The sequence below is a fragment of the Empidonax traillii genome, unplaced genomic scaffold (genome assembly GCF_003031625.1).
Source record: "Empidonax traillii isolate 1590-97213 ecotype Southwest subspecies unplaced genomic scaffold, ASM303162v1 scaffold81:size2596050, whole genome shotgun sequence".
Taxonomy (NCBI): Eukaryota; Metazoa; Chordata; class Aves; order Passeriformes; family Tyrannidae; genus Empidonax; species Empidonax traillii.
Window position 1 is genome coordinate 1,056,038 of NW_020955274.1, and position 14,679 is coordinate 1,070,716.

The following is a 14,679-nucleotide window of genomic DNA, read 5'->3' on the forward strand; positions in this document are numbered from 1 at the left end:
AAAAAAAAAAAAAAAAAAAAAACAAGAGACCTGTGAATTCAAAGCACTAGTCACTTTGTAAATTGGACTTTCCCAGCTAGTGACCTAAAGATGGGTCAGTGTGGCAGGATGAGGGATGGTCTAACTTTGTTTCCCGCTTCTAGTGTCCCAGTATAGGGAAGCTTTGAGGTCCCTGAGAGGTCTTACAGGGGTTGTACACTTTGCTGACTGCACATTTTCTGATTTAGGCAACTGTTGTTACGTAGTGAAGTAAGAATTGGAAACTTTATAACTTCTACTTCAGTTAGTTAAAGCTTTGGGCACACTGAGCTGGGGTGATGTCCTGTTATTCCTGCCTCCCACCCAGCTCAGCCCACTTTCTGTACCAGATCTGTCTTAACAGGTGCCATTTGTTTGCTTCTTTCCTGGGCTTAGTCTGTTTGTAGTAGCTGTAATGCAAGGGTTACATTCAGGCCCCCAGCAAATTAAAACTGTATTATTTAGAGGATAAAATGGCTGTATTGTCTGTAAAATAGAGCTTGAAGTTCTCTCAGAGATCCAGACCTAATACGTAAAGAATTAGTTCCGAAAGACAAGTTGCAGGGATGTCTTTTGTCATTCTCTCTGTTGAATCTGTTGAGTCTTGAGGCGGGACATGCAATAGACATCCTTTTAAAATAGAAGTTGGAGGTCCAATTTGCTATTTCACCACAAGGTAAAGTCTTTTTCAATCTATACTTAGTTGTATTTGGCACTGTGTTGTTTTGAGACGTGAGGAATGCAGCTGTGCGTTGCTTATTAATGAAATGTCAAGCAAAGAGGTGGTTCTTGTCCTGCTTTGTAACAGATTTTTTGTCTGCCTTTATCTTGATGCCAATTGTCATTATAAGAAATGTGTGCATATAAATCATATGAAAATGTACTGCTTGATAAAGGATGAGAGAATTGACAATGGCATATTGTGTGACTAAAAGGCCACTATTTATGATGAGGGAAACTGTTATCTGTAAGAAAGTAATGAGTGTGTGTGCACAGGGGACTAATGTCAGCTATAACTGTGTTGCAAGCATATGTTGTACACATGGATTCTTATTCTAAGCACTTCAGCTATGGTTGTAAATGACCCCTATTTTCAGACCTGCTGTAGGATCTCTCAAACTGTTGCTATTTCATTACATCTATTTTCCAGACCCTATAAAACTCGTTCATAAGTAAAATAGTTTAGAAATCCCTTGAATAAAGCAGCATGGGAAGATGACTGCTTATCATAAGGTAGCTATTGACAGCCAGTATTGTCGGGAAGAGGTGGTTAAATGTGTTCTCCACAAACTTATTTCTAGCAAAAGAAAGGTAGGGAGGACGTGGAACATAGCATATGGCCTCACGGTACGGTGCTATCTTTGTCACTGGGTGTTGACATCTCTACTTCACCATGAGATTTGTGTTATTTGGTGCTGTTCTCAAAATCAGGGGTTCTAGGGTTATAGGAATAAATCGTCTTAGATTTTTTTCTAATTATAGTCCCACTCCTTATGGCTCTATCATCTTAAAAAAATTTAGAGATAAAGTACAAGAGTGTGAAGTGTGCTGAGAAAGACATAAAATGTATTCCTGAATGTTGGCAAGATTACCTTCGTGTAAGAACATAGCAGAAAGGGTCTAATTCACATTTCTCACTGTGATTGAATTCATACATTACTCCTGAGATTTCTGTGGACCATTTTCATCCCTCTTTCACTATGAAGTAACGAAATATTTAAATTAGTACTGTCAAAATTGATCTTCCAAAAATGTGACCACAGAAGACCCGAGAAGAAACAGAAACTGTATTTGCCAGATTCAGTTACTTGTCATGGCCTGAGGTTCCAATAGCAAATGCCCATGTCACATAACATAGTTACTGTGAAAGGGCCTAATCTACACTGTATTAAAATCTACAGAAAGATTTCCATGGTCCCTTTTCCTTTTCTATTCTCAGATGTTGTGCACTCTGTTATCATGCTTGTGTAAGTTGCACATGGACTTTGAGGAGTGGAAAAGAATTTTTAAAATGAGAAAATATATTAAAAATGGATTTTGGATAAATATGTATTATTTTATTTTTATTATAATTAAATATATTTGTGGTGTAACTGTTGTTTGATTTGTATTATACAAAGTTATCAATATTTTCTAAAGGATCCAGATTACTTCTGTAAACACTGTTAATGCCTATTCTGATTACTGGGCACCCTGTTACATATTGAAAAACATCAAATAAAATAAAATTAAACAACTGAGAGCACATTTGCACATGAAGAAAAGATTCAACCTATATTTTGGGTTTTCTTTTGAAGAAATTTATCACATAATTTTCATTTGTTCTTCCAGATAATTAACTTGCTTTTCTGCTTTATCTTGTAAAAGAAAATAAATGACTCATTCATTCAGGTTTTGTTTAACAAAGAAAATACATCTATCCAAACTTTTGCTGTTGGATATTTCTTCTTTTTTTATACGTTTTTAGCCTTCAACATCACGTCCTTCTAAGATTTTAAAGTTTTATATTTATTCTTTGCATCCTCTAATTATATTGTGTAGTCCAGTTCACATTCTGAGTTTTGTATAGCCACAAATCATTGCCATCAGATTTCTCTTCCAGTCTGCATGAAGTCTTTTCCCTGTGGATCACAGTTTTCTTTTTGTCTGTCGCTACCGGTCAATGTCTTTCTAAAGTTAAACCATAGGCATAGTATCAAATTAAGTTACTCTTCACCATCACAGAGCATACCGTGTGTTAAGTCAGAGCATAATTTGCTCTCATGCTACTAATTTTTTCCCCTTTGAAGTCAGTCTTTTTCAGTATTTCACCTTTGTCTCATGCCTTGAAACTGGATCCAGATTATTTGACCCAGAGGTCACTGACCCTTTCAGCTCTGCTTTCCTTATAAATCAATGGATTTTGGCCTCACTCACAACTGCAGCACACTCATGCAGAGGAGGGAGTTGTCCTTTCCCCAGAAAGTTTATCTATATGTGACCAATGCAGCTTGAGTAGGAGCAATGGAGGGCCAGCCCAGGTTAACTCCGGGTTAGATCTACAACCAGGAAACATGATTTTTAGAACAGCTCATCCGAGAACTGACAAATTAGCTTTGGTTTTCTGGGATGCTCTAATCAATTAAAAGTATTCCCTCGCCTCCACTGTGAGGAAGCTGCTGTAGCACTGCGGAAATTAGCCGAGCACCTCGTTGGCTGAGTCAGCAAGAAAGCAGCAGCCTGCACAATCACCATTCAGCTGCATCCTCAGTACCACGTTGGTTTTATGAGATGCTGGACGGGAGGAAGGTATGGAATGGGCAAAGCAAGGCATAGCTGTGGACTTGATCTCACTTTCTGCTAAAGGCCAGATCCTGCTGAGGCTTCAGTCTCAGTCACAAAGTGAGGTTTCGCTTCAGCCCCAAAATACAGCATCTCCCTTGTAGTGCTGCGGGCTGAAAAACAGAGAAAGCTGGGCCCCTTTCAGGGCAGTCCCTTAAAGAAATTAACAAAAATACTTAGGTGACCTGCCAAGGAGATAACCTTACATTTTTTCAGTGCCTTAATGACCCCTCAACCTGCTTTTTTAGAAATACCTTTGAGATTTCTTTTTCCTGCTATCTTCCTATTATCCTTAATGGATTCAGACAGTTCACCCCTTGGCTTTAGCAGAGGAAAGCTCTGTATCTCACTCTCTTTCTTTGGGGTATTGAATGGGATACATAGCTATGCATAGATGTCATTTGTGGGAGGGTGTGTGTGTGTGTGTGTGTGTGTGTATACATGTGTGTATGAGTAGGGGGTATCACATCTCTTAGTCAGCCTGATCTGACAGAAAGAGTTTCAACTCAATTTCTGTCCTCAGTCCTCGTAAATAGTCAGTGAATTCCCAAAGTGTGCAAGCTTTGTATATCAGATCCTTTAAAGTCTAGCCATCACTACGAATTAACACCACCTCTTTATGTACACTACAGTTATTGAAGGAAAGGCGATAATTTCATTATCCTGCCTACTGTCCCTCTGGAGCAGAAAACCTTGACAAATCAGGAAGCCATACCAGGGTCTTTCACACAGGTGTTTGTAGAAAAATGAATACTCTTCAAGAGAACTTCCCCCCCAGGAATTGTCGCTGCAGTGGTGTCTACATTTTCATCAAGAATAATCTTTATTAATAACTTCTACTCTCATATTTGACTACGTTCAGTCTATTACAGTGTCAATTCAATTTAGCTGTAGCTGATACAGTATGGATATATCTATCATTATCCTAGTACTCTGCAAGCTTTATTTTTGAATTTGAGTGATTTATAAAATCTCTTAATCCCAACTCTACAATTAATCTTTCTAGGGACTTTAATCTCAGCTGACTGAAAAATGGTTCACAGGACTTGAATGCTGCAATGTGCTAAATCACCTCTAGATCAAAATTAAAATAACAGAAAACTCTGTTTCCTCCGTGTAAATCTCATATGTCTATCGACTGACTGAAAAATTATTCTCAGCATTTGAAAGCTTATCTGGTTTAAATCAGATGTTGGACTGCAAGGGGGGCCTTTTTCCTTTGTAGATATAATGCATAGTGTCTATAGAATCTGGTCTTAATGGCAGTATTAAACACCTCTTCATTTTTTTATATATATTTGTCATATAGCGCTAATTTCTATGCACTAAATATCATTACGTGGAATCCTTCTCCTGCGGTAGACAGTTTCTATCTATTTCATAAGTTCAACCTCATGTTTGAGGGATAATTCTTTTTGTTCCTGGCTTCTACTCTACATTTTCATACTTGTTTTATATGTGATTGGCTGTTAAGGACACTTTTATCTTCAATGTGTCAGAAAAGCAGTGCTTGTAAGAGTAGGTTAAAAAAAAAAAAAAAAAGCGTTTCTTGGTATTTCTAAACTAAATTTTTAAAATGAACCTTGCAAGGCAGACACACACTTTAAATTGCATATATCACTATTAATACAATTTACACTTAAAGTTCTCAAACTCAGTATAACCTTACGTGCAGCCTATTTGATCATCCCTTTTTAACATCTCTGCAACGTTGGTGCAGGGAGGGCTTCAGCCTGCCTCCTCTTCCCCCCCCTCCCAGATAGATATTGCCATCATAAGACCAGCCTTCAAATGCAGTGGTCTCCTGTCACTGTTATCCCTTACATTCATTTGCCTCGTCATACTTCTCTCTTAGCCTCTGTCACATCACATTAGCTCTCAGTGCCATGCTGTGATGCTCACAGCTTTTTTTCGAATGCCTCCTGCCCTCCCCATCCTCCTCCTCCTGATGGTCTGGCGATCCCTCGCCTGGCACATTCCCACACCACTGCCTCCCCCAGCCCCTTTGCTGTGCCTCCATGCTCCCTTGTTCTCCTCGCCCGGCCTTTCTATTTACATCTTCTTGCTGAGAGCAGCCCGTGAATCCTTCATCCATGGCAATAAATGGAGTTGGCAGGTTTTCCCAGCAAGTGAAGTCTTTGGGTGTTTGCAGGCAGAAATCAGATGCATGGGAGTCTTTGAAAGGGACAAATGGACAACCTACTACCAGCAGACCATTGTCAGAGCCAGCAATATCAACCTGAATCCTGCTCTTTCCAGGCACATGAGCTGCAGAGTGTGGTTCTTATACTTGCACCACCTGCACCGAAGCAGTTTGTTCCATAGGTCCTCATCCCTGGGATGCCCCATCCCTGCAAGTGTTGAAGGCCAGGTTGGATAGGGCTTTGAGCAACCTGATCTAGTGGAAGGTGTCCCTGCCCATGGCAAGGGCTTGGAATTAGGTGATCTTTAAGGTCCCTTCTAATCCAAACCATTGTATGAGTCTATGATATCTTCAGGGAACGGTGAACGTATAGGGCAGCATGCAGTGCTGCAGGGCTTGGGCCAGGTCAAACCCAGGTGGTCGCTTAAGAAACTTTCAGTATCTCTCAAAATGACAGAATCACAGAGATTTAAAGTGGAGGACAGAGATGCAAGCAGAAATATGTTAGGCTGAAGAGAGAATCAATGACTACATTTTATTGTGAATAAATGCAAAAGGCATTTGATAAGGCAGTGCCATGTAAATCTCTGAGGTTTCCTTTAAATTCATTTATCTGATAATTCTTCTAGTAATTGGCAAATTGAATTGCCAATGACTCTTCTAATGAATAACCTTCTTACTCACTCTGTTTTTAATATACTAATTTATATCACTAGTTTCTACTGATTTATTTAGTCTTGATTAAATTGGCTCTATCCAGCTGAACTCTTCCTGTTTCCCTCTCCAAAACTGAGGTGGTTCACCATTTCTTCATATTTTCTATGAACACCCAGTGCACAAAACTTCTCACTAAGGCCTTTAGAGGCATCTCGTGGGGAAAATCTTCTGCCTTGCAGCAGTGGTTTGCATACTGCTTGTCAAATATATTTTCAAAAGACAACTTGTGTTGTCTATTGGATGTTTCAGAAGCTGCATAATTCTGCTGTATGAAGCATGTTTTACTGCATAAAATCCATGTGATCTAAAAATACATCATATGTCAATGTTATTTCTTGTCCTGCTTTACACACACACAGATATATATACATAGAGAAAGATTTTATGCACATTATTAAAATAGAATGAAAGCAGATGAACTGATCAGGACAAAAAACTACTAATTTTGAGGTCAGTCTGCCTAGGACTTCTCATATAGGAAGTACCTAAATACTCAAAGGCTGTTAAAATTGGGTGAGGTAAAAAAGGCCCATGTTTCTTAGAGTACTAAGTATAGGACCTGAAGTGGCTGCCACAACCTGCCTGCTCAGCCCCACAACTGTCAGACCCATGCCCAGAGCAACAGGAAGGAGCACTCTGGTGAGCTCACAGAGGTGTGCATCTAGGGCAGTACAGCCTCCATGCTTTTAACTTCAAAAGGGTGGATTTATTTTATTAAAAGTTAAATGACTAGTAAACCTAAAAAAATGCACTCTCTATAAAAGAACTTTTTTGCTGACTTTCCATATGGAACTATTAATTGCAAGAAAGATTATGCTGATTATATGAAAATCGTTTTATAAAAACTCAAAGTGACTTTGTTGGAAAAAGCTTTTGATGCTTGGCATCTTAAATCTTTTTTTCTATTCTGACTGACCCTAACCCAAACAGTAATCCATTTCCCTTGTCCTCTTCTTCTCTTCCTTTGTTTTCAGAAAAGTTTGCACAGCCTAGGATAATTTTTTATTTGCAGTCTTGGATGCATCAAGGATTATCAGTAAAAAGGTCCCTTTTTACTTCCTCTACTGATAAATCTGTGTGCAAAAGGACTGCTTTTATATAATGAAGATGCTTAGTGTTGCTGTGCTTATTCATTTTTTTTTCTCCTGCAAGAGTCTGTTCAGTGAGACAGTGTGAGTAGTTATTCAGCTTCATAATTACCACAAATATAATGAATAATTACTCATATTGCATACTGATTGATTTTCAGTAATATAAAGGTCAACTCATTTGGATGCTATTACATCCTTTTGAATTGTTATCACTTTTGGCTACTGATGCATTGGTGCATTTTGCCAGAGAAACACAGCATACTTTGCATACCAGAATTTTCTGTAGGTCAAGCAAAAGTAATCACAATTTATTATTTCCTGCTAATGCAGATGCCATATATTGTCCTTCAATAAAATAAATTATAGCTTTTGAAAACCTACCAAAATTAGATGTAAACAAGTGCTTTAAGAACTGAGTGAACTTTTATTTCTTGGTGTGAATTTAAATTGTATTCTTTAATAATGAGCATCATATGGCCAGTCATTTATTGTTATGCACTTCTTGTGATAATTCATCAAGTATCTGAAAAATTCTTCATGTGCATGCTACAAATCTATACTTAAAACCAGAGATGGTCCACCCTGTCTTTCATTTAAGTTGTTTTACAGCATTTTTCTCCTATGGCTAAAGAGTGTAGCCCTGATCGTGTTTTTTCTGTTTGAGCAGACAAATCTATTGCTCATAAAGTCTGACAAACTGAGATGGGAATGACTTACTCCCTCCTGAGCTTCACGAACATCATCATAAATGGCATCATATTTTTTAATATATATATAACCTTTTCTGTATGCAGTACAACTTCTTCCGCTTCAGGTAGTGCCACTGCAGTTTTATTAAACCAGAACTCCAGGGGAATATTTGAGGAAGACAGAAGTTTTATCTCAGACAGGCATGCAGGATTCCATCCTTGTAAGAAATCAAAGGGCTTGAAAGGAACTTTCCAAAACCGTGGGATTGAGAGCCCTGGGATCTCAGCTCTGCTTCCAGTGTTGGCCAAGCAAAAGGAGGTTGGCTTTGTTTATTTTCCTGTTGGCTCTGGGAATCTTTCATCTCTTCCTGCATGGTCACCAGGCTCCAGTGGGAGGAATGAGAAACAGGAGGTGAGGGTTTGAACCCAAAAAGGCTGAAGAAAGCAATTCTTGAGTGCACACTGTAACCCCTTGCTTGCTAATATGCAACACTGGAGAATCGTTTCTTCCTCCTGATACATTTTTGAAGAAGGTTGCAACTGAATTCAGTGAAGTCTGGAAGTGTGTGAGATGTGTTTGAGGGATCAGCCCTTACCTTTATGTGCCTCTCTCTGAATTTCACAGTGAAGGTTAAAGCAAATCGCACACATGGATGGCAGCACCACAGTGGCTGCTTGGGTTTAGACCTCACAGAGGAACATTCAGTGCAAAAGAGAGATAGTAAGTTATTTTAAGACTACCTCATACTGGAAAACTGGTGTTCAATGTCACTCTGAGATACAGAAATTATTTATATTGCCTTCAACCAGTTGCCTCCAATCACTCAGCTAAAATCTATCTTAATTCCCTCTTCCCAAGCTTTATAAACAGTCTTTTTTCAGTCCTAAAACTTACTCAATGAACAGCCAGACATAGCTTTTCATGTCCTTTTTCTTCTCTCTGATAATTTTTCTCCCCATTTTGAATAGATAACCCCATTTTCTTCTAAGAGACTACATAAAGGGGGATTTTATCTGTTTAATTCTGGTTTACAAGATTTAGAAGGGTTTGGCATTCAGCAGTGGAAAAACAGAGGAGTTTATTATTGTTTTCTTCCAAAACTGATTGAATATAAATTCCTTATCATTACCTTTAAAAAGATTGTGTATAGTACTCTTGCCGTTTTCAGAAGGTAGGTAGTCCAGTCTTTCCCTATTTCCCATAATTCGCATTTTTCTGACCTACACTTCTATTCAACAAAAATGAGGTACCCTCTTCTAAATTCCAGAATCAAATAAAATAGATCCATAGAGGCCACTTATTGTTCAAAAAACCCCCATAAATTACTCCTCTACCATTCAATTGTCTGAGAATAACTTTGCCCGTACAACCACACGCTCCCTTGAGCCTCTGCATGGGATTGTTTAGGTGGTTTCATTAGGGGATAAATAGAATTAGACTGCACTGTTTAGAGGAAACATTTAAGGGACATCAAAGGTAAAAATATGACTGTAATAAAGAAAATGCAGTTCCCTTGGAATGGTATTATCACTTGGTTTCTCTCTACACATGTAATAGGAGTGACCCTGCATAACCTTAAAATGTAGGTATGGTAAACACAATATCCAGAAAGTTACATGTCAGCATTTCCCACATTATCAGCAATTTGAGGTAATACCTGGATGAGGAAAGCAATGTGTCATCCCAGTTGTAGCCTACTGTCTTGGAATAAGAACTCCATTACCTGCCATCTTCAATCCACAGCTTCCAGCTTATTAATACAGCTTCTTTTGAAATTCTGAAAGCTGTGATTCCTTTTATTAAATAATTGAATTTATTATTTTGACATTAAAATTAATTAATAAAATATAACATTATAATTATCAATTCATACATTTATTATTTAAATATTTAAAATTCCTCTGTCTTAGGCAGGCATTTTGAAGTGCACTGGCATGTTTGGCTAATCAGTGATATTTTTGTCAGTGGTAAGCAGCAAGCCCTATCTTATCTTTCTCAATGTCACAGATTTAGTATGTGCTCATAGTGAAAAAATACTACTTTTCAGGTCTAAGCATTTTCTAAAAATAGCCTTCCAAGTGCAAACAGATGTAGTCCCATCTACATTTATACACCAGGTAGTCTGAGATGTCAGTGGAGTGTTGAACAGTTTATGGAAGACATGAACTACCTCCGTTCATCTTAGTGGTTCTCTGAATCCTGCCAAATTCCCTGTGTCCTTGCTTCAGCGCTTCAAAAGCAGCTCAGGCACGAACATGTGGCAGTGTCCTCTCAGCTGATGGCAAAACAGTTACGCGTTAAAATGCAGGCTCAAATTGATGACCTTCCCTTAAGCAGGTTACAAGCTCAGACTGACCTGTCTATAAATAATTCAGAGGGTATAATTTAATCTGTGTAATGGGTTCAGTGCATTTCCCCCACATTCAGTGAGACTACATATATCTTATTACTCAGTATATTTAGATGCCACTAAATAAAGTCCTCGAATTTTTCATCAAGGAAGTATAGGAAAGCACCTTTGTTCAGGTAAGAGAATTAAGCAAAAACTTTATTCCAACAGTGTACAGAAAAGTAAGCATAAAATACTTAAAATTAAGCAGATGCTGAAGTTCACCTTAGTCTTGGAACATCCTGCTAGGACGCATTCCCTGATTCGCTTCTGACTGGAGTATAAGAGTGCTTGGAGTTTACCTGCCTGGGGACTTTATGAGCACTGACCTGCAATTCACAGGATGCTCCTCCACACCATGCAGTTTATGTGTAAGGTAGTTTACCGTTTTTGTGTATTTGTAACCGTCATTGTTCAAAATAGCTTCCCTTTGTAGACAAACATTTCATTTTATCATCGCATAATAATTATTATTTAAATAAATATTATCTTGATCTTGCAGGGGACTTCCTGCACTCCAAATGCTGAATGTGCTTGGCCTCCTAATGAGGAGGAAAAAATAGATCGTCTGGCCAGGGCATTTGGATTAATTCAGATCATTGTGCCAGAAATATTTTGAATTCTCATGAAAGTCCCAGAGGTGAAGCACTTAGGCTGGAAAACAAGAAGCAAAACCACAAGTGTAAGAAAAAAAGAAAGAACCTATAAATATGTAGGATATGGAGTGGCAAACTATGAAATTATCCTATTAATTAATAATACCTTTAGACATAGTTTAAAAACTGATGAACTTGCTTTTTTAGAGGTCTTTGGTACAGAACTAACTGGTGCATGACAGTGGGCTCCAAAAGTGCTTTCCCAAATTTATGTGGAAAAGTAATTACGAGAAAAAGTATTTCTTGTTGAATGCAGTATTTTAATACCATAAATCTATTACCTTTTCTTTCCATTATTTTGTCAAAGCTTCTTGATTTAATCCAAAGGGACGGAATTTGTCAGTGTGTTAGAGAATGATTTTTTTTTTTTTTAATAGAAGTAAACCAGGTACTGTGTTATTTCACTTGTATTCTCTCTTCTGCTTACTGCTAAGTGGCCTGATCTCAATCCCACTGAAATCACTGAAATCTCTGATATTGAGGAAAATCAGAACAGGAGCATGCCTGCCATCAGTTTTCATTACTCTCCAGATGCAGGTTTATCAGTGTGGTAGAGCAGGGATAGGTGCATAAGCACTCCCAGTTATTAGCACTGCCCAACTCTAATGAAGAGCTTTCCTAAGTCATGGTGTGCTTTGCCTGCTGTTGTCTCCTGCCTAATCAACCCCTCTCTTGGCAGAGTTATTGCTGATGAGTAGACCCCTTAAAATGTACACCTTGATTTTAGATTCTGTGACCTCGTCATTGAAACCATCTGGTTTGACTTGTCATTTGGGTAGAACTGATGGACAAATTAGTCCTTGATGACCTCCAAGAGGTGTTTTTTTCATATTGTCCCTACTTATCCAGTAGTCCCAGTATTCATTCTGAAGTATGAAGTGAACTTTCTTAGCGAAGCTTCTTTTAAAAAAAAAAAGATCTGTGTCTTCAACTTGAAGCAGAAGGACGTCATTCTAGGCTAAAAGAAGTGATCTCCTCTTTGGTTTGTTATGTGTAGGATCATCTGGGAGACAGTATAAAATGGATACAGAAATCCTCAAAATCAACTACCAGAAAACCCTAAAAGGTGTTTTATTAGTACAACTGCAACTTAAAATTTGGAAATAAAAGCATTTTATTTGAGCAGCCTTTCTCAAAAAATGTTTCACTTCAGCTTTTTCAGGAGTCATTGACGTGATACCTCCACCCTTTTTTTCCAGCTTAGTGTTTTGGGTCAAATGATGAACAGATGAAGACAGCAGAATAATCTGTCTTCTGACTGCCTTCAAAGCATGAAGGAGCAGTTGACTTGAATTATGAATGTTGTCCAGATCAGGAGATGGAACAGCTTTTTTTGGTCCCATACAAAAATAATGTGATTGATGAGACCAAGGCAAGGGGAAGCTCAGGAAATGTGTTTCGGTGTTGGTCAGAGATGCAGCAGACAGGCTTTATTATCTCTATTTTATCTTGCCCATTTTTTGACTGAAAGTAACAGCATACTCTCATTTCAACCAGGAAAGCAGAATTTTAGTTCTTCTGATTTTTTAATTCATGGATAACTGTGTAATCTTTGACTTGAACACTGTTGTACTTAGACACACTGTCCTTTCTAGGTAACATTTCGGACAAGAATCTACCACTGTAACATTAACAGCCAAGGCGTCATCTGCCTGGACATTTTAAAAGACAACTGGAGTCCAGCGTTAACCATTTCTAAAGTTCTCCTCTCCATCTGCTCCCTCCTCACAGACTGCAACCCGGGTAAGACAAATTAACTTCATATTCACATTTATTCACAGTTAGTATTTGATCAGCTGCTAGGATGTTGTCAGTGCTCTGGTTTACTGTACCTACTGAAAAAAGAAAAAAAACGTAGATTTTAAATGCCATTCGTATAAATAAGACCATGTGTGCCATTCATATAAATAGTATAGAAAGCAAGCAAAGTTCCAGGAGCTCAAGTGCATTTTTAGTACTGGAGAATAAAAATCTTCTGATTCAGAAAGTTTAATCAGTAGAAAATACCTTAGTATGCACTGATTTGGATATTACAACCAGGATATTACTATCAAGAAATATTAATGAGTTAATAAATATTGAAAAGGAAAGCTTTCCTTTAAATATGCTGATAATATGGTCTCTGGAAAGAATATTAATAGTACTGACAATGACAGATGCCTAACACAGACTCTACAAATAATGAAAATTAGTTTAAATGAGGTTTATTCAATATCTTGAGCAGTCAGTATGAGTATTCAAAGCAAGCTGTCATTCTTATTAACTAGCACAGCACTTAACCTCTCCCCTCAGCTCTTTTGTTTGTTTTTTGCCATTGACCATTAGATCCTTAATTTCCACTTTCTCTTACCCTATTTACAATGGATAATTCTGACTGTAGCCTTGGAAAATAGTAGTAAGTAGAAATTATTGAAGAAACATTGAAGGAAAATTAAGTGGTCTATTTTTATGTCATGAGGGTTGTTTCTAATTTGTTTTTTATTGTACACTTCAATACTCCTTTTAATTTGTCCAAAGGGCTAAAAATTGCTTTTAAAAAGGCAGAATGTGAGATTCTGATGTAATCAGGGCTGAATCAAAAGCTATAATAGAATACTGAAATATTGCAAAACTCAAAATAAGGTGTGAGTGTGCAAAAATGTGATTGACTGGTTTTATTTTCACGTGCATTTCTTACTGTATGTAACGTTAAAACCTATGGTGTTCCCTCTAGCTAAGAGCTGGAGTGATAGAATGTTACCATTTTAGGCATATTTCTTTCAGGAGTATTGAATGCTCTCTTGCTTATATCTCTGAAAGGTTGGTTTCTGGTAGTGTCTACCCCAAAATATGCAGAGATGCCTGTAGGTAGTCTGACGGATTCATGACAGAAATGTAAAGAAAAGCAAATTAATATTTGCTCATGTGCCTTAGAGACCAGGTAAGCAGCTAGAGCCACTGCAAAGCTGTTGAGATTGAGAAGCTGGCAATAAATGTGTGCTCTGTGTTGGTCACCTGTCCTCAGAGGAATACAGTCATCTTGAAAATTGGACATTTTCCAGCAGTGATTGGAAATTTAGAAATTCACTACTTCTACCTTCTCAATCTTTTTCTTAAATCCTCACCAATGCTGTCAAACAACAGTTTTAGCAGACCAAGTGTGTAAGAGGAATACTGAAAACACTTACCTATACTATCATGTGCAACAAGTTATCATACTAAAAATGGCAAATTCTTCCATTTAGCTTCTTTCAGGTACCAGCCATAAGCACTGCCCTGACCATGGTAAATAAAATAATTTTATGATCTTTCATTTTCAAATCTTATCTTTAATTATGAAGTAGTTTTGGATTTTTTCACTGCTTCATGTTAAAATTTTCCTTTGATTTTTTGGGGGAATGAATCCAATTTCTTAAGTTGTATGGTGGAATCCCCTCTCACAAGGCACTGATGGCAGGTATACGTGAACTTCTGAGTCATTTTTTCCTTTCTTGGAGATTTCTCCTTTAATGTTAGATACTTTTTTATTAAAAAAGTGAACTTTGAATGTTAGTGATTTACAACACAAGGCTTGCAAAAATCTGCAAATCCTTACTTTTTGTCGTATTGCCTAACATGTTACAGTTGTACTGCCTGTCTCAAACAGGCATATATTATGATATTTTATCGTTAAAA

General features: G+C 37.7%; 1 protein-coding gene across 2 annotated transcripts in view; it reads left to right on the top strand.

Moving 5' to 3' along the window:
* LOC114056090 (ubiquitin-conjugating enzyme E2 E2) overlaps positions 1-14,679 on the top strand; it is a 203,709-nt gene that overhangs the window by 167,741 nt on the left and 21,289 nt on the right. For both annotated transcript variants that reach the window (XM_027880956.1, XM_027880957.1), the window contains exon 5: positions 12,621-12,768. In XM_027880956.1, coding sequence (XP_027736757.1) covers positions 12,621-12,768 — 148 coding nt within the window. The remainder of the gene's footprint in view (positions 1-12,620; positions 12,769-14,679) is intronic.